The sequence below is a fragment of the Leptonychotes weddellii genome, chromosome 3 (genome assembly GCF_054177405.1).
Source record: "Leptonychotes weddellii isolate Sample4059 chromosome 3, ASM5417740v2, whole genome shotgun sequence".
Taxonomy (NCBI): domain Eukaryota; kingdom Metazoa; phylum Chordata; class Mammalia; order Carnivora; family Phocidae; genus Leptonychotes; species Leptonychotes weddellii.
Genome location: NC_138371.1, coordinates 119,622,376 through 119,644,733, shown reverse-complemented (window position 1 = coordinate 119,644,733; position 22,358 = coordinate 119,622,376). Strand labels below are relative to the sequence as shown.

The following is a 22,358-nucleotide window of genomic DNA, read 5'->3' as shown; positions in this document are numbered from 1 at the left end:
GGGCGCCTGGGTGGCTCAGTCGTTAAATATCTGCCTTTGGCTCAGGTCATGATCCCGGGGTCCTGGGACTGAGCCCCGCATCGGGCTCCCTGCTCCGCGGGAAGCCTGCTTCTCCCTCTCCCACTCCCCCTGCTTGTGTTCCCTCTCTGTCTCTCTCTCTGTCAAATAAATAAATAAAAACCGAAAAAAAAAAAAAAGGAGCAATACTCTGAATTGCAGTAACATACGCTACTTCTGTCGGCCATTAGCGTCAAGATTCAGAAGTATCAGAGAACCCAACAATGGACAAACGGCAGGCTTTCCTGGGGGAGGCGGGCACGCGGCACCCCGGCCAGGAGCCGCCCTTGTCCACAGCCGGGGCCCCACAGCCGTGTGCCGGCCTGGAGCTCTCTGGTTAGGCACGCTGCCGGCTGACCCAGCCGGGCCCAAGCCGTGGCAGGCCGGGCAGAGAGACAAGGGCCAGGGATACCTATCGCCTCGGGAACGCTGCCAGTCCTGCTCAGGGGAGCAGCCTGTTTGCTCTGCTGGCGCTCGCCGTGGGCCAGGATGCCCTCCACGCTACTGACTTTGCAGCCGATGCCACAGCCCGGCACTGCCTGGAAGTCCGTGCAGTATCCCAAGGTCTCGGTTCCCAATTCCTGTGAAGCCAGGGAGAGAGGGGAGGTGAGCAGGAAGCAGGAGAGAGCGGCACCGACCACGAAAGCAGGACTGCGCCGGTGAGAAGATCGACTAGTAACTCGGCAACTCCTTCTCTCACCCGACACAGACATTACAATTATTAAATGGATGCCTCATGACACGGGACGAGGGGCAGACTAGGCAGGAGAAGAGCAGTTCACGGCAAATGCCTCAAATTAAAGGAGGTGGGGGGAGCAAAAAAGAGAAGAGATATTATTTTTACGTTGCAAATAATCTCATGAGAATGATGGAACAGGCAAGAGGTAACAAAGCTGCTTGGAGGCTTTCAGGAGGTCACTGCCCATTTACAGGCCCTGTGGGGGGGGCGAGTGCAAAAGGAGGAGAAAGACGTGAGGCGCTGCTTCCTGTGGGGTTAACTACACAGCAAAGGAGGGATGACAGAGCACGTTCGTCCTGAAACATCACGAGAGAGGGGGAAATGGTGGTCTGAATGACCCTACACAAGACACCAGCGCAAGTTTCTGGAAGACTCCCTGTCCAGGTAGAGCTGTCAGCTTTGCCCCAAGGCATTAATTGTATTTGCCCAGACCGTTTAAAATTTTTCAAGGCAATATTCTGGCACATCCTGCTGCTTCTATATTTAGACTGAAAAGAGAAAACGCAACAGGACCTTTCGTCTGGAGAGGTCAAAGGATGAATGCTTTCCCATTAACTGCCAAGAACCCACTGGGCATTCTGCTCACCTCTGCTGGCGCCTCTCCATTTCACTGCCCCCGGTTGAGGGGCTTTCTCCTCGTCTCGCCCAATCCCCCATTCCGTTCTGTATCCCCTTTGCACTGAGCACTCATTAAGGACTGAACTAATACACCATCTGTCCTCCCCACCGGACCATCAGCTCCCAGAGGGTGGAGTTCACATCCTAGCAGTTTTTGTTGTTTCAAGCACAGATGCTCAGTACATGCTCTCTAAGTGACTGCTAACACTTAACTGCCTTTGTGATGATCTGGAAATGGGATGGGGGACCCATCACTGACAGCTACATCTCCACCTGCTCCACAGGGGCCTGCTGAGGGGTTCCCAGGGCCCATAAGCCCAGGCCTCCTGCAAGGCAGCTGACCCAGGTTACAGAGGCAGCAGAAGAAGCATGTGAGGAGGAAGGTGCTTGGAGGCTTTCAGCCAGTGAGAGCAGAGAAGGCGGCCAGCCGGGGCACGGAGGATGGGGGGGGTGACGGGGGGAGGGCTGATGGGGGGGCGAGGAGGCGAGGGATGAGCAGTGCCCAGGTCCGCATACCTCTTTACAGTACTTGGTGACTGCCATGCCCAAAGGGTGCTCGCTGCTGGCCTCCGCAGTCCCCACCACAGCAAGAACCTTCCTGAGGGGCATCATGGCCACATCCACAAGCAGGAGGACCCTCATGACTTTGGGGACCCCATGGGTAATGGTGCCAGTTTTGTCAAACATCACGGTCTTTATCTGCCAAAACAACCACATCTTGGTGACCACAAATACAGATGGAAGGGACTTTAAGAGCCTGCACAATCTTGAGGCAGAACTCCACTCAACCTAGCTCCAGCAGGTAACGACACCCCTTCATACAACCCTGTTAACACAATACCCTACAATCAATCCCGGGGTTCAACCACTCCCACGACAAAGACACGGTTTCTCTTTCTGTGCAGCCTAAACAGTCTGCACTGTGACTTAACCTTCCTCAGGTTGAGCCAGAAACTGTCACCCCAATTTCACAGGAGATGGCACGGCACCATCTTCTGGAAAGTGACACCACGCAGATTTCCCATGTCAGGACCCTGGCCGTCTGCCCATCTCCCTGCGCAGTTTCTCTGGCCTGCCTGAGTGCACACGCTTACTGAGAATAAGGAGCTCGCACTCCAGGTTCAAGAGAGGAAGGGAGGGGCACCTGGGTGGCTCAGTCGTTAAGCGTCTGCCTTCGGCTCAGGTCATGATCCCAGGGTCCTGGGATCGAGCCCCGCGTCAGGCTCCCTGCTCAGCGGGAAGCCTGCTTCTCCTTCTCCCTCTGCTGCTGCTCATGCTCTCTCTCTCAAATAAATAAATAATCTTAAAAAACAAACGAAAAAGAGAGAGAGAGAGAGAGAAAGGGAGCGTTCCCTGGCTGTAATAACAAGCAACCACCAGAGCCAATTTCCGCACCCGGCCCACTTGGTCAATGGCAGCTTGCACCAGTCCCCATGGGTCTGGGTTTTGCCAGTCGGTACCTGTGTCCATGGCCAGAGCCCACCCGTCCTTGATGCCCATAGCTCCCCAAACCCTACAGGAGGCCAGCTGCTTGCTGTGGCCAGACTGTCCCCCTCACTTAGCCAACAACTGATGCTGAGCGGCGGTCTCTGCACTACAACTGGTCCTCCTCCAACAATCCTTGCACCAAGCAGCCACAGTGATCTTCCCAACAGTAACCGAGTCCCACCCCGCAGGCGCTTCAGACCCATCCTCGGCTCCCTGCTGTTCTCTGGGTCTTATACGTTCTGAAGCCTTGATGCAAACTCCAAGGCCCTTCCAGGCCCTGCTCTCCCTGCCCTCCTCCCTCAACAGCCTCATCTCCTGTCAGTTTCTCTCTCCCTCTCAATGATTTTCTTTTGGTTCCTCGTCATTTATTCCGTAAATAACTGTTGAGGGCTTCCAGCGTGCCTGGCACCGGGCAAGATGCTGGGAACACAATGGTGAGGAAAAGTTCACAGTCCCTGATCTTACGGGGTCGATGATGTGGCCGTCCAGCCTCCTTTCCAATCTCCACTGCCTGGCTAACTCCAGCTCGACTGGGCGGTCCCAGATGAACCTCTCTATTTCCTTCTATGCCTGTGTACCCCCTCACCCCTGGGCCAACACCTGCGAATGCAGGTCAGGTCCCCACTACACTGTCCTCCCAGGCTTGCGCTCACACAGATGTGTGGTTTACTGACCCCACATCTGCCTCTCCCCCTAACGTGGAAGCTCCTTGACAGCCGAGGTCCCTGGCCATCGCCGGGGCCTACCACAGGACCCACACACGGTAAGGGCCCAACAAATACCAAGTAAATAAATGGAGAGATAAATAAATGGAAGGATGGGCATGCTGGGCCCAAGATTCTCCACAAACACTGCTGCTGACTATTCCACTCCCAGAAGTCAGGGTCCCTCTGCTAATCACATGGATGTGCTCCGGTACTTTCCTCTGAGCCCGACTACCTGGGTGTGAGTCCCGGCTCTGCCACGGATTAGCTGCAGGCCTTTGGGAGAGTTCCCTCGCCTCCTCCTGCTGAGCTTCCTCATCTGAGAAATGGGAATAATAAGCACCTATCTCAAAGAGTTGTTAATGAGATTAAATCAATTCATATTTAATCCTGCAACTGTTAGCTGTTGCTGCTATTATCATTCCCAGTCCCTGTTGGCTTCCTGTTATACTTAATTAACAGGGCTGCCCTCAAACCTCTTCCAGGTTTTTCTCTTAATACAGAGTTTAAACAGATACTACTTGCCCTCCGACTCTCTTCAGTTTCAAAAAAAAAAAAAAAAAATCACATAGTAACAGCTACAGAGTCATTCCAGCCAAGACCTCAAGGGATAGCCAGAGGTGCAAGGGCCAACCTTGTGGGCCATCTCCAGAGGCTTGCCTCCTTTGATGAGGATGCCATTCTGGGCGGCCACCCCGGTGCCCACCATGACTGCCGTGGGCGTGGCCAAGCCCAGGGAGCAGGGGCAGGCAATGCACAGCACCGTGATGGATGTCTGGAACGCAAACCGGATGATCACCTCTGCCTGGGAGATATGCTTGTTGGGGGTCTGAAAAGAGGAAAGAGATAAAGGCAGGCTGAGGGTTAAAGGAGGAATCTCACTGACTTCTAATCACATAAGAACATTTTAGCGTGGGCAGCAGGACCTGAGATGTGTGATGAGCTGGGGTTTGGGAAACACGTGCAGTCCTTCTACACGTCTGCTTCAGTGCTGTGTTATCACCTGGCTCACTTTACTGGTCCCCATCCCAGTTCCCCAACTTGACGCTCTAGGCTTTCCTCTGAGAGAGCCATGAGGAGAGGAGAGAGTCATATAAAACTCCCTACCAGAGGAAGGTGCCCAGACTCCAGAATTGGCCCGTGTACGGCCATGCCCCGGCCCTGACACTAATTTAACATCTCTGCGTGTCAGCTCCCTCATTCAGAATGGAGATGGTAATACCAATAACGCCCAACTGTTGTTGGAAGGATTATATGAGCTAATACACATATAAATACATATAAACACATAAATATACATTGTACAATACCTGGCACGGGAGAAGCGTCTAAGAAATTGTAACTGTCACATTATCAATATTACATATTAACAATACTATACATTATTACTGTTATCATTATTATGAAAACTTTAAAAAATGATAGGTCTCCAAGGAATCCACCCTAAGGTGATAATCATACCAGTGGCCAAAGATACAAAGATATTTATCACAGCGTTTTTTTCAAAAAACTAGAGATACCCGATAGGGAACTGGGGAATTAAATTGTGAAGATGAGGTGCATAATGAAATATTATTCGATTGTTGAATCGATGATGCATACCTATACTTGTTGACATGGAAAGATACCAGCAACATTGTTAAATAAAAAAAGCAAGTACAAAACGGCATGTGTTGTGACTGAATTAGTGCAAAATTATCTGCCCATGTCTCTATATAGCCTTTCAACGATACTGGAAAGAGGTTTACCAAAGTGCAAAAAATCGTTACTCCTAGGGATGGGATTTGGAGCCATCTTTATTTTCTTCTATTTTTTCCACTATCATTTTCTTTGCAAACCCAAGACAAACAAAATATGGGTCTCCTTTCCAGTTACCTGCCGACACATATGGGTACTACTATTTGCATTCTGACATCTTGATTTACCTTGGTTTATTTTGCAAAATGGCAGGTATCTCTGGAGCACAATCAGGAGACACTAAATTCACTTTAATCACAGTATGTTTTCTAAATCAAGGATACAGACCACGATCTCTTTAGCTTCCATCTACACTTTATTCCTTGATTTTGAAAGGCAGAATTCTAAAATAAGGTGTATTATTAAAGAGTCATTTCACTTCGATTAGAAACAGTTGGATTTAGATAGAGGGACACTATTTAAGACATCATGCAATTTTTAGAAATAAAGATGATGTGATTTAAAAAAAAAAACAACAGTAATTCTCATCAAAATAGCACTGGGCATTCTGATGGGATTGGTGGACTTCTAGAGGGTGACATGAACCTCTCCCTACAAATGACTTTTAGACAGCAGGGTGATAATATCTTAAAGGAACATGCAGTACCTCATTTGCCAGCATCCTCCCTGATATTGCAGATAAAAACAAAAGAAGCCAAAGTAAGATGGAAAGGCAGGGAACAGCAGAAAGGCCCATATTCCAACTTGTTTAGGAACTTTTCCCACAGCCACATGCCAATGAGCTGCTCTCCCGCAAAAGCAGAAATTTGAGACAGTCAGGTGCCGTAATAGCCACTGGCAAATTCTAGGAATATAGTCATAGGTCATTCTTCAAAGCACCGAGGTCTCCTTAGATGTCAGAAAGAGCTTAACTTGGACATTTTTCATTTTAGGATAGGAAATTTGAGAGAGAAAATGACATCTTAGTAAATGACATGCACCCCAAGAATTTCAGATATGCCTTTAATTATGAGTAGACCTTTTTTTTAAAGAAAAAAATTATCCATTCCATATTTACAATTTCTTATTCTATGGCTCTAAGGTAAAATAGGCATTCAATTTGGCTAAGTAGGAGATACTTTAAACCATAGATAAAACACTGTTCCCCTCATTGGGCAGTTATCAAATATGACTCCAACTGAGCCATTCCCTGCTGATGTACATCAAGGTTTCTCAAGCTCAGCACTACTGACATTTGGGGCCAGATGATTCTTGGTTGTGGGGGGCTGTCCTTTGCATGGCAGGATGTCTGGCATCCTCAGTCTCTACCCACTAGATGTCAGTAGCATTCCCTCCCCAGTCATGACAACCAAATGTCTCCAGACATTGCCAAATGTCTCTGGGGACAACAAAATCACTCCCAATTGAGAATTACAGTTCTTACTTCTCGAGCAGAAAAGGTTATTTTTGTACTTTCCACTTTTTTTGGAAGTTTGACAAAACAGTATTTCCTAAGATAGTATTCGTCATCTACCTTTTAACTCAAGAAAGCATATTCCATTGTCTCATGTATGTTTAATAAGTATTTATTATTAAAAAGCTATTAGCATTGCCTGGGAAGCCGCAAGGTTGAAGATAGTATTGTCAGATATAGAGAGCAAAAAACATATTTTTCTTAAAATCTGTTAAAATGATATTATCATGCCCTCAAAATTGTGAAGTGACCTATGATATGGGCCTCATAACTCCAGAAATGGCCAAGGTCGCATTATGTGAATGTTTTAGGCATGACAACTGAGAGCTAACTGGTGTCTGGGAAATTATTTAACTAGAAGGCAAAGGGCATCTTTAAAAAAACTTGCAGAAATAGAGTGACTGATGGTCCTATCTTGGCTAAGATTTTGCTGCCAATAAGTGAAGCAAGCAAATAAATGTAATGGGTAATTAAAGCCCAATGAATCTAAGATATGAGAGAACAGGATTAATGGCAAGAGATTATTTAAAACACAGCAACCATACTGCCCAAAGCATTCAACTTACAGGAAAGTATTTCTGAACAACACCAAAATCGATAAAACCGATTATAATCCATACCACCAACGTCAACGTTGAAATGATGATGATAAATGGGACAAAATATCCACTAAACCGGTCAGCCAGTTGCTGAATGGGTGCCTATGAAAATAAAACACGAAGACCATGAGAAATTACAATCCACAAAGAAATACGTCCCCACAGGCACAGGCAAGCACTGGGGTTCTGAGCCCCCTCGATTGGTAAGTTAACGCTTACTAATCACTCTCTACTCAGCAAAATCTGCCTGAGTCTATGAAACTCTTAGAATAACTTTTAAAATGAGGAAGTTGACGTTATGTTATTTTTTAACTTTCTTCATTACCTTTGACATCTGAGCCTCTTCCACCAATTTCACAATCTGAGCCAACGTGGTGTCATTGCCCACATGGGTGGCATTAACGAGCACAGAGCCGTGTGCATTTATAGACCCAGCAATCACTGTGCTTCCAGGTTTCTTCGTGACGGGCATGGCTTCTCCTAGAGGTGGAGAAAAGAGATCAACCGTAACGCACTCAGCCCCCATTCAGTATTCACGTGACCCGGCAACTCCTGTGATACCCACCCACAGGGAACAGGAGACAAGCCACCTAACCTGTGATGAGGGACTCGTCGGCCATGGTGTTGCCTTCCAGGACTTTCCCATCCACTGGGAACTTTCCCCCGGGGACAACTTTGATGATATCACCCCGCTGCACCAGCTCCATGGGTACCTGCTCCTCTCTGCCAACAAAACCACTCAGGTTACGCACACAGCAATCAACCAGAGCTCAACCCTCTTGGTCGGCCGCTCAGCTCAGGTTCTCGACAAAGTGTTGGACATGCTCTTTGCTTTACACCAAGCAGCAGTATTCATTTTCAGATAAAGCCACTATTTATTGTGCAAATACTAAGGGGCAGGCACTTTACTAGGCACGGGGAAGAGAGCTGGGAACAGGACAGCCAAGTCCCTATCCTCAGGAAGACCCATTCTGCAGAAGAAACAGATAACAAGACAGTTCCAGGTATTAAATAAGTGTTAGGATGCAAACAATGTGACTGGAAGGCTTTTTTTGGGGGGGGAGGAAGGGTTCACTTGGAAGATGAACTGAGACCTGGATGATAAGAGGGGCCAACATACAGGCGAAAGAAAGTTCAAGGGGAAAAACCCAACTAATGCAAAGGCCCCAAGGCAGGCAGGAAGGGTGCCCTGGAGAACCAGGAAGAGAAGCAGGCAGTCCAGATCCTGTGGGGACTTGTGGAGCAGAGTACGGGCTTTGGATGTAAGGTTTTTACTGGGAAGTGACATAATTTGATTCACATTGTCAAGTCCTCTCTCTGGCTGCTGTATGCGAGCGGGCGGCAGGGACAATACTAGAAGCCGGGGGAAGAGGTGCGCTGTTGCAACAGCCAAGCAAAGGACAGCAACGGCTAAATGCGGAAAGAAGAGAATCAAAGAGGGAGCTCTAAGCTCTGTTACTGCGATGGAGGCAAGTGTACCGAAGCAGCTGAGGGAGGGCGAGAGAAGGGAAGGAAAAGAAACGAAATAAAGACCTTCGTGTTGACCCCCTTTGGGTCTGGGATGCCTATCTGACTTCCAGGGAAAATGTCAAGCAGGGAGTGGAAAACGGAACTTGAGCTGAGAGGAGGGGGCAGAGCTAGAGGTGCAAATCCAGGAGCTGTCTCAACACAGATGGCATTTCCAGCCAAGAAATGGTGCGAGCGCACCTGGGTGTGCGAGTGGAAAAGAGAAGGAGTTCTAGAACTAAGCCCTGGGGCCGGACAACATCTGGAGGCTGAGCAGGTGGAAGGGCCCGGGTAGACGGGGCGGAGGCCCGCGAGGTGGGGGAGCAGGTGTCCCTGTCCAGCCGCCAGATAAGCAGACTTCATCACACTCTGCACTTGGGCTTGGTACCTCCGTAAAGGTCAGTCACACGTGCATAAGGAACAAAACCAACAGTAAGTTTTCAATGGAGAGACTGGGGGGCAGGGGGAATGCTGGTGAGGGGCCGAAAGGAAGATAAACCTGGCAGTTGTTGGGCTGGGGTACATGGAAGAGGTCTGCTGTGGGCGGGGGCAGTTTCAGAAGCTGCTGGAGGCGGCAGCCCAGCGGGAGGGGTGGACGAGAGCACGGGAAGCCAGCAGACAGCAGCTCGGGCCGCTTTCGCGGGAAGATGTGCTGGGACAGGGAAAAGAGCAGGAGAGGGAGAGGGTCAGACGGGACCGTGCGAGCCGTAGGTGTGTGAGGGCTGGATGCTGGGGGGGTCGGCCCGAGACAGACAGACATGCGGTGGGGGAGACGAGGGTAGGGCAGGAGTGGGAGACAGCCAGCCGGAGGCCGCCAGGGAACCGCCACAGGGGCCAAATACACGTCACTGTATACAGCCGACCCTTGAACGGCCCGGTTTGCACCACGCAGGTACACGCGGGGTTTTAATAAATATAGTACAGAAATAGAAATACGTTTTCTCTTCCTTCTGATTTTCTTGACATTTTCTTTTCTCTCGCTTACTTTATTCTAAGAACACAGTATATAATAACATACGAAATAGGTACTAACCGACTGTTTTATGTTGTCAGTAAGGCTTCTAGTCAACAGTAGCTTACTGGTAAAGTTTTTGGGAGTCAGAGGTTATATGTGGATTTTCGACTCTGCGCTGGGTCAGCGCCCCTAAGCCCCACTGTTGTTCAAGGGTCACCCGTTTATAACAGTGCCTCATGACCAAACGGTGATAAAAGCAGATACGCAGGCTCTGAGGTTTGCGTTACACACTCCCTTCATTCTACAAGGACTACATTCAAACTACCACAGAGAAAAATGTACAATAAGCTGCCTTATCAACATGTGAAGGTAACACAGACCTTTACTGAGTGTACGTACTGTGCTAGATTTGTACAGGTTTTTTTCTCACTGAATCCTCCCAAAAGTATATGAGGTAAGTGATACTCACTCCCAGTAGAGCAAAAACCTGAAGATTTCTTAGAAAGGCACGAAACTGAATCTACATGCCCATTTCTTTAAACATTGCTATGTATAAATGTATAAAACTTGGGAACCAAAATGTGCAGAGATGATAAATATTTACATCAAAATTTTCTTTTTTAAAAAATTGTGCAGGAGCATCCTCTGCAAAACAAGGATTCAAGAGTTGCCCCCTCCCTGCAAGGCTCTGAGCACACACCACTCAGGCTGGTGTGCATAAATACAGGCTCAGTGCCACGGGAGACACTGTGTGCACCAGATGCCAGGGACACGGTGGGGAGCAAAGCAGACATGGCCCTGGCCTTGGGAGCTCGGAGTCCTCGGTAGGGCACTGGTGAATCACAGGGCAGTGGGGCCATCTGGGTCAAATCCTGGTGCAAAGCCACAGTGTCCTCTTTTCTACAATGGTGATTTTGTTCCAGGATTAACTGAGATGATGCGTGTTCAGTACTTGGTACCGTGCCTGGCATGCGGTGAGCGCCCCGGGAATTTCACTTAATGGACGTTTTCCCTAGTGACAGGCCTCTGTGTAGCAGGCACTGTGCTGGACTTGGGTACGAACAGGACAAAGCAGAGCCTTCCTCTCAGGATGCTGACACCCCAGAAGCCACAAGCAGACTCGTGAATGTAAGTTCAGTAATGGCCATAATACAAGAAACGGGGTGGGAAAAGGAGGGGCGCCCTGAAGTCTCAAGTGCTGGGAGTAGATATGAGGAAACCCGTTTGCGGGCTGGGCAGGGTGGCAAACCGGGAGGAGAGGAGGACTCTCCATAATCTGAGAATGTTCTTTGCTGCTTCTTCAAGTCTCCCAGTGATGGAGATGCCCAGGCCCTTCCCCTCTGAGGCCTGTCTACGCGACCTGGAGGAGCTTCCCATCACACCAGGTCCTCACTTGGTAAGAGAGGCCTGTCAGGAGAAGGAGCACCTGCTCACTTGAGAAGGGGCATCGGGAGCTAATGGCAGAACCTTCTCCCCCGGAATAACCTAACTACTAAGCTTTAGAAGGTTCGCTTCTATGGGGATTCTTCAAGAAATTGGCACCCATGTCCAACTGGGTGCCATTCTAAGAAACCTTTAGTAATGTCAATCTCTGCTTAATCTGAAGTTGAATTTCCCCTTTGATTTGAATTCACCATATCATTCTAAGCCCGAACAGCTTAATTTAAGGTGAGCAGCACTTGATGGGGGTCAAGGTGGCTCCTTCCAGTGAATTCCCAGCATTTCTTCTTCAGAAGCTTGTGTCTCCCAAAACGCCACGGTGTGGGAATACACTTAATTGAGAGACAGTGTTTTCCCTAGCCTTTCTTCTGCTTCCGGAGCTTCTGCCAGTAGTCTGTCTACCACACCCGTCTCCTCTCTCCTCTCCCTCCTCATCTAACACAAAGTAAAAAGACAAAAACTTAGACTAGAACAGCCACTACCTAGATGAAGTCTGTAACTCTGCTTTCCCCACTACCACAGGAGACTTCAATGCAGGAGACTGGGGACCAGGTCGTGTAGGCCCTTGAATGTCACCCCAACCAACATGGGGTGATTTCTTGAACATTTCATGGTCCTTTCATTCATTCAACTAGTAATCTGAGCACCTGCCACGTGGGTGTCCCAGGGCAAGTGGCGCAAGAGCCAACCAGCCCTGGGGACAGGAAAGGCTTCCGGAGGACATGCCCCCCAAGCTGAGCCCTGAAGGACAAGCAGCCAGGCAGAGGGGAAGAAGAAAGGTGTGTGGGGAGACCCGAGAGCCTCCTCCTGGGAGTTGCCAGTGGGGTGTGGCTGGGATAAGATGGAGGCATGGCGGCACATGGGGCTGAGTCCAAGAGGTGGGCCAGGGCAGACGCCGAGTCTCATGTGCTCACTAAGCACACAGACTTCATCCTAAGGATGGCAGGGAATCGCTAAAGGAGCTCCAGCTACAGAGGAATACAAGGAGATCTGTGCTTCCAAGAGATCACTGGTTTGAATGTGGGAAGATATTTAGAAAGAGACGAAGCTGCAAGCAGGAGGCCAGTGAAGACCCTGTGGCAGTGCTGTAGGGGACAGAGTGGTGGCAACAGGAAGGGGCAGGGGGTTACCATAGGTAACCACACTGATCACCCAAGACTTGGGACAGACAGGTGTCCCTGGCAGAGGGACAGAGGGAGGGACAGGCCCAAGTCTTGCTGAAAGGAGACAACTGAGGTGGGAAACTCTGGTGGCCTTCTGACCAGTCCACACCTGCAGAGGCCCGATGTGGCAGGCCCCACAGAGACGGAGGTTGACTTGGGGGCCCTGGCACCAGCACACCTCATCTCAGAGAAAGTCAAGCTCCTCAGCGGACAGTGTGTGGCCCTGGCCCTGGGAGAGCGGAGTGTGACCACGGGCCTGTCACCTCCCAGCAGGCTGGAGCACACCATCAGAAGGTGGGGTAGGAACCACCACCCTAGTCTGACAGACAGGAACTGTGCCTCACAGGCCATAACTGACCTGCTCCTAGCACACAGCCTGTCTGCCTGTGGCAAGGCCTGAAGGAACTCTGGTCTTCTGGCTCCTAGCTTGGAAAATGGTGCCAACCACATAATGACGGTAGGAGTCTGGCCATAACGTGTCCACAGCCAAATGCTACTCGCCATCTTCTGACTGGGGTAGTCCCCCCCCGTCCTTGGGCATTTCAAGTAGCTCTCGCCTTCTGGCAAAGATGCGTGTCTCCTCACATCCGAATCAACCGAGCAGTCCGTGTGACTGCGGCCGGTGCTTTCAGAAGCACTTCAAAACGAAAGGCAGCAAGTAAACGCAGCTGTCCATGGTTTTGTTCCCAGTCTGAGTATTTCCATATCTCAGAAACTCTCACGTCATTAATTTATAAGGGGGAAAAAAAACACAGCCAAGGTGTGCAAATGCTACAGAGCCACGCAAACAGTCGCGTGTGTGTGGAGGCCCACACGTGGCCAGCCGCTCTGTCCCACGGGATCCTCCTGCCCGGAAGACAGATTAGCAGGTGGCCAAGAGGGAGCTCTGCCATTCACCTGCCCTGGACGTGGGGCAAGTCACTCCACCCCACTAAGCTTCAGGTTCTTCCTAAAGACACGGGGATCACGGGAGCCCCTACCTCATAGGGTAGTTATCAGGTTAAATTAGGTAGTTGATATGAACTACTGGCTAGTGGGAGTGGTACATGGTAAGTTCTCAAATCTCAACTACTGCTACCATAACTCTGCCCAGTACTTAAAAGCTAGCATCCAGACAAAAACCAGTGCTTCCATGCTGTGGTCGGCCGGTGCCTTATGCACAGCACAGGCTCGCCGAGTGCCCCCCTGGAAAGCAGGGGTGGGGGCTTGCAGCCTCTGAGGGCCATCTCTGGGGGACGCACTCATGAGCCCACACTGGCAACAGCGTGAAGAATGGGCATGTGCAGTGGGGGCAGGGCGCAGGACTGCTTCGACAACAGGGGTTTGGACTGTAGGTCATACTGGATGGTTGGAAGCAGCAAAGACAGACACCCTGAAGATAAAGATGAAATTGACAGAGGGAGGTTCCTGAGCAGAGGCCCAAAAGGAGAGGCCTCTGCCCCTGGGGTGGGGGAAAGGGAGCATGCAATGGGGAAGGTTAGCTTTGTGGCTCACTGAGTGACTGAGTGACAGGGAACTGACGGATTTCCCACCTTGATGGCTTCTATTTTCAGCAGTCAGAGTGAGATCACAGGCCGAAGGGGAAAGTGGTGGGGCCAGAGAGAGATTTCAGTAATGTGAAGGAGGTTTGAAATAAGCACTGCCTAGAATATGAAAATGAGGCTGACCAGGGAAGTACAGAAGCCTTAATTTGTGCAAATGTCCATATTATTAAATGTGCCTTAAGAGTCAGTATGTGGAAGGGTTAAGAGCATGGACTCTGGAACTAAGAGCCTGAGTTATATCCCATTCCACTACCTAACACCTGCGTGACCTCAGGCCAGTTGCTTAGCCTTTTTGATAATCAGTTTCCTCATCTGCAAAATATGGCTAATAGCAGTCTTTTCCTCCTATAGTTTTGTTTTTTTTAAATTAGATTTAATACAAAGAGGTTAAAATAGTGTATGGCAGATAGCAAATGCCATGTAAGTTCCAGCAATAATAATAATTATTATTTTTAATATCTGCCAACCTTATGAAGAAGAAAAATACTTCTCACATTTGTATTATTTGGCAAGCTGAAACCCTACCTCTCAGCCTGTGTAAATCCTCCAGATCTTGCAAGGAAGGTCCAGCGTATAGTCCGTGCTCTTTGAAGCTTTCCCTGACCGCCTCTAGCCTTCCCCTTCTGTAGTCCGGGAACACTAGTCACCTAGACCTCTCATTTGTCATTTAGCCTACACACACCCCACCCTGAACTCTTGCACATGCTGTAGTCTGTAAACGCCTTGTTAATTACCTGGATCGAGAGGACAGATCTGAGCGTACAAGGCTTTGCCTGCCCCCGCAAGGTCTAGTGTAACGTCATGAAGATGCTGGGCGTCTTGAGGTGTATTACACAGATTAATATAAACTGGCTGAAAACTCTGGATGTAGAGAACCCACCTGATGATCAAGTTGTCCTCGCCAAGGGTCACAACAGTGGCTTCTGTGGCTTGGAGAGACATGAGTTTGGCAAGGGCTTCTGAGGTTTTGCTCTAGGAAATAATCAGAATGGAAAACAAGAGCTATTGTAAGCTGACCCGTGCAAAGCCAGACCAACACTCACTAGGCTGGTGTTAAAAGCGGCTGCGGTTACAGAAAGCCCCTGCGGAAAGAGGCTGACCCCCTAACACAGCCACAGTGCATGCGAAAAAGCTCCTCCAGGAGAGATGTTGCTCACCGCCATCGACACGCAGCCAAGTCACCGCCGCTCTGAATGCACGCTGCCACAAAGTGCCGTGAATTACATTTCAGCAGAAAATACAAAACCAGTCTGTCCATTAGCTGTTTTTTTTTTTTAGGTTTAATCTAATTTCTCTTAGAGCTTGAGTCCTACTCTTTTATAGAATAGGTTAAAATGTGGGTATAATGCAGGGTGTTAAAAATGGCATGACCCTCAGATGGAAACGTGGATGTGTAGACTAATAAGCGATATAGTCAGTTATGTACAAAGAGGTGGTGTGAGCGCTGCCCTGAAATTTCCATTATGCAATGTGTCTGAACAAAGGTTTCAATAATTAACCAGATTAGCTGGGATTTCGGAAGTAGCAACCCATTTGGAGATTAGTGATCAGAACACCTAATTATACGTAGGTGTCACATTTCTTTAAGTCTTTCTCTAGACTGTGTGTAATTAGTAATTCTAAATAAGGTGTTCAGATGAATCAAGATTTACATTACTGAAGAACAGTTCTTTTTTCACCTGCAGCTGCGGTTACCTTTGCCACGTGTTCCAGCCACCGCCCCAGGGCAATGAACACAAAGAGCATGGGGGGGGTGTCGAAGAAGGTCACGGGGCTCCTCTCCGCCTTCTCGGCCACAGCCACCACCAGGATGATGAGCGAGTAGGTGTAGGCGATGCCGGTGGCCAGCACAATGAGCACATCCATGTTGGCCGCCCTGTGCCTTAGAGATCTGTAGGCCTGGACGTAGAAGTACCACCCGCCAAGGAGCTGAAAGACAGCAGAGGAAGCAACAGCTGCTCAAGGAGGCCTGGTCCATATGGCTGCCTACTGCCCCTCGCGCCTGCAAGTGCTTGGACATGACTTTCTCCTCGGCAGGGGACGTGCAGGAAATGTATTTCCTGATTCACAGGCCTATGGATTTCTGGCACAGGAACGTAGGGTCAAGGTCTTGGGGGACCTTTAAAACCCAGAGTACATAACCTGAATGTCCATCAAAAGGGCAAGGGGGCCATGGGGACGTAAAGCATGGTTCATTTATACTGGGGACAGTGCTCTGCAGTCCTGAGAAAGAATGTGCTAGATCTATAAACCACTGGCATGAAAGATGCCCGTAATACATGGTTAAGTGAAAAAGCCAGTTATAAATCAATTTATCTAGTATGATCCTATTCCAGCTAAAAAATAAAAAGCCCGTGTGTCTGTATTATGTGAACACGTACACACACCTACATATATAAGCACATGTGTATTTTCTCTACATAGATGAAGATCTGTAAACATACATGTCCGACTAGTAATAATACTAAGGTAACCCTGGGGAACAGGATTGGGCTGGAGGCGGAGTATGATTCCAGTGAAAGAATATCTTCCCCTTTGCTGCTTCTCCTTCAGCATGGTTTGAATTGTCTACAATAAATATACTTTACATTTGTAATTAAAAAGAAAATACAGGAACAAGCAAATTCAGGCCACAGATATTGCCCTCAGATAGTCTTCAACTAAGCATTCTGTCGTTAAGGCAGGAGTTTTATTTTATATTCTAAAACAGACAGAGGGCACACTTCCCAGCAGCAGCAACTCAGCTAGCTCCTTAATATCACCCCTGGAGGAGAAGTTCCAGGAGGCCTGTCTCAGGGCTTGCCACTCCAGGGAGAGTTTGAGCAACTACAACCGTGAAAGTGACAGTGAAACCAGGTCCTTTTAAGCATCTCGCGCCCAGCCCCCCCCCCTCCCCCCCACCAGTCGTAAGACAGAGAAAAGAGCCCCTGCAGGACAGCTGTGATAGCCAGGCTGAAGGGCTGTGTCTGGCACGGGAGGGCGGAGAACCTGTTGGCCACACACAGGCAGGGAGGGCAGAGGTTGGCCCTTTCTGATACGCACCTGGACAAAGGTACACAAGATAAAGAAGATGAGATTTAGAATGGACAGTCCTGGAATGATGTTGTGGTCCAGCACCATAGACTCGTGGGGCTCGCTGCTGGGCACCAACATATAGAGCATCAGACCCATGACGGGGATGCCGAACACCAGGCTGCACAGAAAAGACTTCTTCCACCTGCAGAGCAAAGCAGTGACAGTGGCCTGTTAGGTATCACCCGTCACTGGGATTGTGGGCTGGTCTTCTCCTGGGGACTCAGTTTCAGACCGTCTGGGACAGACAACCAGTGGTGTGAAACGAAGGGAAGGCTCCCTCCCTGACACCAGCCACCTGAGAGCACCGACAGGTTTAAACCTGGCAAGGACGTGCCAGAGATATAGACACCCCTGCCCGTCCGAGGCTGACCTGTTGCCTCTAATCCATAGGGGGCGCAACTGAGGCCCAGAACTGAGAACCCAAAGAAGTGGAACGTCCCGGTCCATATGGCTGCCTACTGCTCTTTTTTCAAAATAAAATCTTATACAGACTCCCAAGTAAAAACAGATAAAAGCAAAACTTTATTAGTCTGACCTTACTTTTACATTTGATTTTTAAACTATTACTTAATATAGGCAGTGAGAACTGTAAAGCCATCTTGGTGAACACCAAAGTTTGACGTGGGGGTTGCAGGTGACAGCTGTGGTCTCACGTCAGCATCCATGAAATTCCCACAATGTGTTGCGGAAGCTCTAGCATGCCTCCACTCCGGTCTGCAAACCGCGGGCCGCAGGACTGAAGTCTCAGACTCTCAGCCTGTCGCCCAGGGCCCCGAGAATAGCCCCTCGCTCGCGTTCCAGGTGCCTCTCCTGTCAGGCCTTCCCTGCTCCAGGCATGCTGAACAGAGCTCACAGGAATCCCTGAAGGCCCCCTGCCTCCATGCCCCTAGAAGACCCTCATGTCAACCCCCGACCCCCACCCCCACAGCCTGGCAAACCTCCTCTCATTCTTCGAGGCTCAGATCATGTGTCCCCTGCTGGTTGGCTTCCCAGACCCCCCTGAACCCACTTGATCCACTGCTCAACCACTCATTCCTAGCCCAGCTATGGGCCTCTCCAAGGCAGGGATGGTATCCTATTCATCCCTAGCACCTGGCATCGTGCCCTGCATTCAAAAGCGCCCTTGTGTTTGTTGAATGAGTAAGTGAACATCTGCAACAATGAATGAACTCAGGCTGCCTTTTTCCCAGGCCATTTTCTTTCCAATGACCATGGTTCCTGCCCTCAGACCCTACTTCTGGAACCCATGCAAATAAAGTCTTAAAATACTCTGTTGTGAAAGAAAAAAACCCACTCTCTTCCTCTCAACTTAAGTCAGCCACCAGCTGTAAGTGGCGATTTAAATTAAAATCAGTTAAGATGAAATGAAATGGAGAATTCAGTTCCTCGCTCGTACTAACTGCTCCGCAGCCGGTGGCTAGCGTCCTGGGCAGTGCGGGTACAGAACATTTCTGTCACTGCAGAACGTTCTGTCGGACAGCACTGCTTTAGGAGGGTAACATCACAGGGGCAGCAGAGGCGACTCTTCCAAGTGGAAGGTGCTGTGGGAAGCCAGGACAGCAGGGACACCCATGAGCACAGAATGAGGCAGTCAGGCCCGGCGACGGGGGGACACTTAGTCAAGAGCGCCAGGGTACCTCTTCTGTTCTACCTACTGCTTTATTTCCACCTTGTGGTCCAAGTGATGCGCGCTGGGGTTTCTCTGGGCCGGGGAAGCATGAAAGCCGATTTCCTTATTATTAAAAAAAAAGAGAAGTGAGAAACGGGGAGGAATGAACTTGGTTAAAACATGCATTGGTAGAAAGCATTTTACATCTTTGGAAATTAGAAAGTTAATCAAAAATCGCCTCAAAAGACTGTATTGGTTTTTCCGCTCATGACTTCCGTACCCAAATCACACTACAAATCCTGTCAGAGGTCCAGCACCATCTATGCTTACAGAGTGTCATCCTCAGGGGCTGGCCTCAGATGGCGGCTCCTGGTCCCTCCGCGGGCAAAGGCAGCAGGTTCTGGGAGAAACTTCAACATGCCCCGAGGCTGATCAATGACGAATTTATACACCCAGAATTTTTGTGTGAGGAACCCCAACTAGGGAGTGGTCAGGTCAGGCGCTGTCATTCCTGGCCTGAGGAAACTGCAGCTCAGAGCCATTGTGCTACCAGAAGAGCAAGGCCCCGTGCTCAGTGAACAGGTCTCTGGGCTCCCAGCCTGGGCCTCTCCCCGGCGAGCAGACCCTGGCTCCTTCGGCACCTGCAAGCCGAGGCTTCCCCTGAAGCCAGACGGACAGGCACCGCACCACAATCTGCTGGCTCTTTTCAGGGAATAAACTCCAGCAATTCTTTCGCCACCTCGCTCCCTGACCCTCTCCACCTCATCTGATCGGACCCCTTTACGAAATTACATGGGAAAGGCCACCAGGAAATGTCCTGTCGGTCAGGACGATATAAGGAGGGGCCCCAGGACTCTCTGATAATGGGATTTCACACGAAAATGAAAAGTTACGGCTGGAGAAAGAGCATCTAAGACTGTCTAAAGACAAACCCTCTTACAACGAACACCCGCCTAATTACATTAGGGAAGGAGGCAGCAGAGATGCAGAAACGGGGGCCAGACATCAGCAATATTCCTCAAATGAGGACAGAGATGCTCCTGCACTGAGCTCAGCCAGTGGCGTGGAGGCCAGGAGGGGCACGAGGAGTAAGAAGGTGACGGAGATGTGGTCCGAGCACCCCCTGGGACCCTCCCTCCGACGGCACATCAGTCTGCCTCCCCGGCCTCACCAATGGCCCCTCACTACTGTTCCGTAAGGCCTGTGCTGTGGCAAAAATCGAAAGGCCGCTGAGCTTGGAACTGTGAGGTGTGGGTCTGAGGGCCGGTCCTGCAAGGTTTGGCTGGATACCAGTGAGCGGAGTCACTTAACCTCCCTGGGGATCTCTCCCCACCTGACAGAGAAGCTGTGCTGTCTGCCTCTGAGACGGGGGGGTTATAGCAGCAGCAGCAGGAGAAGCGGTAACACACAACAGGGAGCTCCGCCAAGCCGCACAACACACAACCTGTCTCCTCAGCACACACACAACGAAGAGAAAATGAAAGACAACACCGAGGCTGCTACTAGAGGTTTCCCTGCATTAGCACTTCCCGCTAAACTTGGTTTATCCTGACCATCAGTTCATCTTGTGAGTTAACCTAGTTCAGTCTGGACTGTTGCAACCCATTCAGATCACCACTAATGCTCACCCTCTTATGGTGTGCTATCAACAGACCTTACAAAGGAAATGGATTGTCTGTGGACAAAGCGAGGGAGGGAACAGAGGGAGGCAGTGTGTGAAGACTATTCTAATTGATTTTCCAAACGAGAAACAACTAAACTCTCTCATTGTCAAGCAGGCCCAGCATAGTGGTAAAATGCAGTGTAACTCCTCTCATTACCAACAATCCTTTGGTCTACAGATACTTGGTACAGATATAAGTAACGCTTTATAATTACAATTAGGTAATTTAACCCCATGTGCCCAGGTATCTTACTGATATTGATGTTTCCCAGGGAATTCAGGAATTCACTGATTCTCACCCTCAGATTATCTGATATTTACTTAATTTCAGTTTATTTTAAAACGATTCACCTTCACTTCCATGGGAAAGCTTGAAGGATAGGTTAGGTGACCTTTTTCTTTTCTTTTTAATTTTTTGGCTAGCTATATTTTCTCATTTTTCCACAATGATTATAGATCACTGTTTTTTAAAAAGGGGGCATATTTTTTAAATTGAAGTAGAGTTGAGACACGTTACATTAGTTTGTATAATGTTTTTTAACGAATGACTTACCTCGATAATTCGGACAATATCCCGTGCACCGATAATTTCAGGATCGAACTTCACGTGGGCTTTGCTGGTGGCAAGGGCCACAGACGCGTAGGTGATGCCGTTTGTCCTTGTGAGTTTGGACTCTATGTTGTGAACACAGGATGCGCAGGTCATCCCCGTGATCTGCCGCACAGGATGACAAAAATACTACTCACTTGGGATTGAGAGGATCCCATCGAAGGCACACAGGGAGCGGGGTCAACAGGCAGCCACGAGCCCTTCCTCCTTCCACGGCATCGTTCCCAAGGCTCTGGACTCCCACCTCCAGACCCCATGTGCAAGATTTTCCTCCGGGACGCTCCCCCAGGGGCTGAGGGCAGGTAAACAGTGGTTCTTCCCCAACTCAGGGACGAGAGACATAGCCAGTCACAAAGCAGATGGCGACAAACCAACACTGACTTCCAGCTCTGACAGTGAGGAGCTTTCGTAAGCCACCCTACCCTCTCTGTTTTGTCACTTCTGCCACGCTGTGCATATGGATGTGAGAAAGGGAGTCTGAAATGAGACATGCCATCCCTGTAATATGTGTTAGGCAAGCCAGACAAGTCACTCTTTTGAGCATCAGTGGTCAACATTTCCCAGAACGCTCATTAAATACAGACATAAAACGTCTACAGACAGTGTCTGAACGTGTGATGATGATGATACAACTATTGAGACTGCTTCGAACATTGTTCAATGAACGTTTTCACCGAACTGAGAGCTTTCCCCTAAGGTCAGGAACACGGCAGGGATGCCCACTCTCACCACTGTTGTGCAACATGGTACTAGAAGTCCTAGCCTCAGCAATCAGACAACAAAAAGAAATCAAAGGCATCTGAATCAGCAAAGAAATCAAACTCTCACTCCTTGCAGATGACATGATACTTTATGTGGAAAACCCAAAAGACTCCACCCCAAAACTGCTAGCACTCATATAGGAATTCAGTAAAGTGGCAGGATATAAAATCAACACACAGAAATCAGTTGCATTTCTATACACTAACAATGATAGAGAAGAAAGAGAAATTAAGGAATCAATCCCATTTACAATTACACCAAAACCTGTAAGAAACCTAGGAATAAACCTAACCAAAGAGGCAAAGGATCTGTACTCAGAAAACTATAGAACACTTATGAAAGAAATTGAGGAAGACACAAAAAAATGGAGAAACATTCCATGCTCATGGATTGGAAGAACAAATATTGTTAAAACGTCTATGCTATCCAGAGCAATCTATGCATTCAATGCAATCCCTAACAAAATACCATCCACTTTTTTCAAAGAAATGGAACAAATAATCCTAAAATTTGTATGGAACCAGAAAAGACCCCGCATAGCCAGAGGAATGTTGAAAAAGAAAAGCAAAGCTGGCGGCATCACAATTCCGGACTTCCAGCTCTATTACAAAGCTGTCATCATCAAGACAGCATGGTACTGGCACAAAAACAGACACATAGATCAATGGAACAGAA

The 22,358-nt window shown here is 49.0% G+C and overlaps 1 protein-coding gene across 6 annotated transcripts in view; it reads right to left on the bottom strand.

Moving 5' to 3' along the window:
* ATP7B (ATPase copper transporting beta) overlaps nucleotides 1-22,358 on the bottom strand; it is a 73,719-nt gene that overhangs the window by 7,726 nt on the left and 43,635 nt on the right. For 5 of the 6 annotated variants that reach the window (XM_031035773.2, XM_031035772.2, XM_081814882.1 and 2 more), the window contains 11 exons: nucleotides 20,865-21,026; nucleotides 18,695-18,771; nucleotides 17,007-17,181; nucleotides 15,660-15,893; nucleotides 14,845-14,936; nucleotides 7,952-8,079; nucleotides 7,682-7,836; nucleotides 7,324-7,458; nucleotides 4,241-4,435; nucleotides 1,931-2,113; nucleotides 470-638 (listed from right to left, as the gene is read on the bottom strand). In XM_031035773.2, coding sequence (XP_030891633.2) covers nucleotides 470-638; nucleotides 1,931-2,113; nucleotides 4,241-4,435; nucleotides 7,324-7,458; nucleotides 7,682-7,836; nucleotides 7,952-8,079; nucleotides 14,845-14,936; nucleotides 15,660-15,893; nucleotides 17,007-17,181; nucleotides 18,695-18,771; nucleotides 20,865-21,026 — 1,705 coding nt within the window. The remainder of the gene's footprint in view (nucleotides 1-469; nucleotides 639-1,930; nucleotides 2,114-4,240; nucleotides 4,436-7,323; nucleotides 7,459-7,681; nucleotides 7,837-7,951; nucleotides 8,080-14,844; nucleotides 14,937-15,659; nucleotides 15,894-17,006; nucleotides 17,182-18,694; nucleotides 18,772-20,864; nucleotides 21,027-22,358) is intronic. The other variant, XM_031035771.2, reaches the window with a different exon arrangement.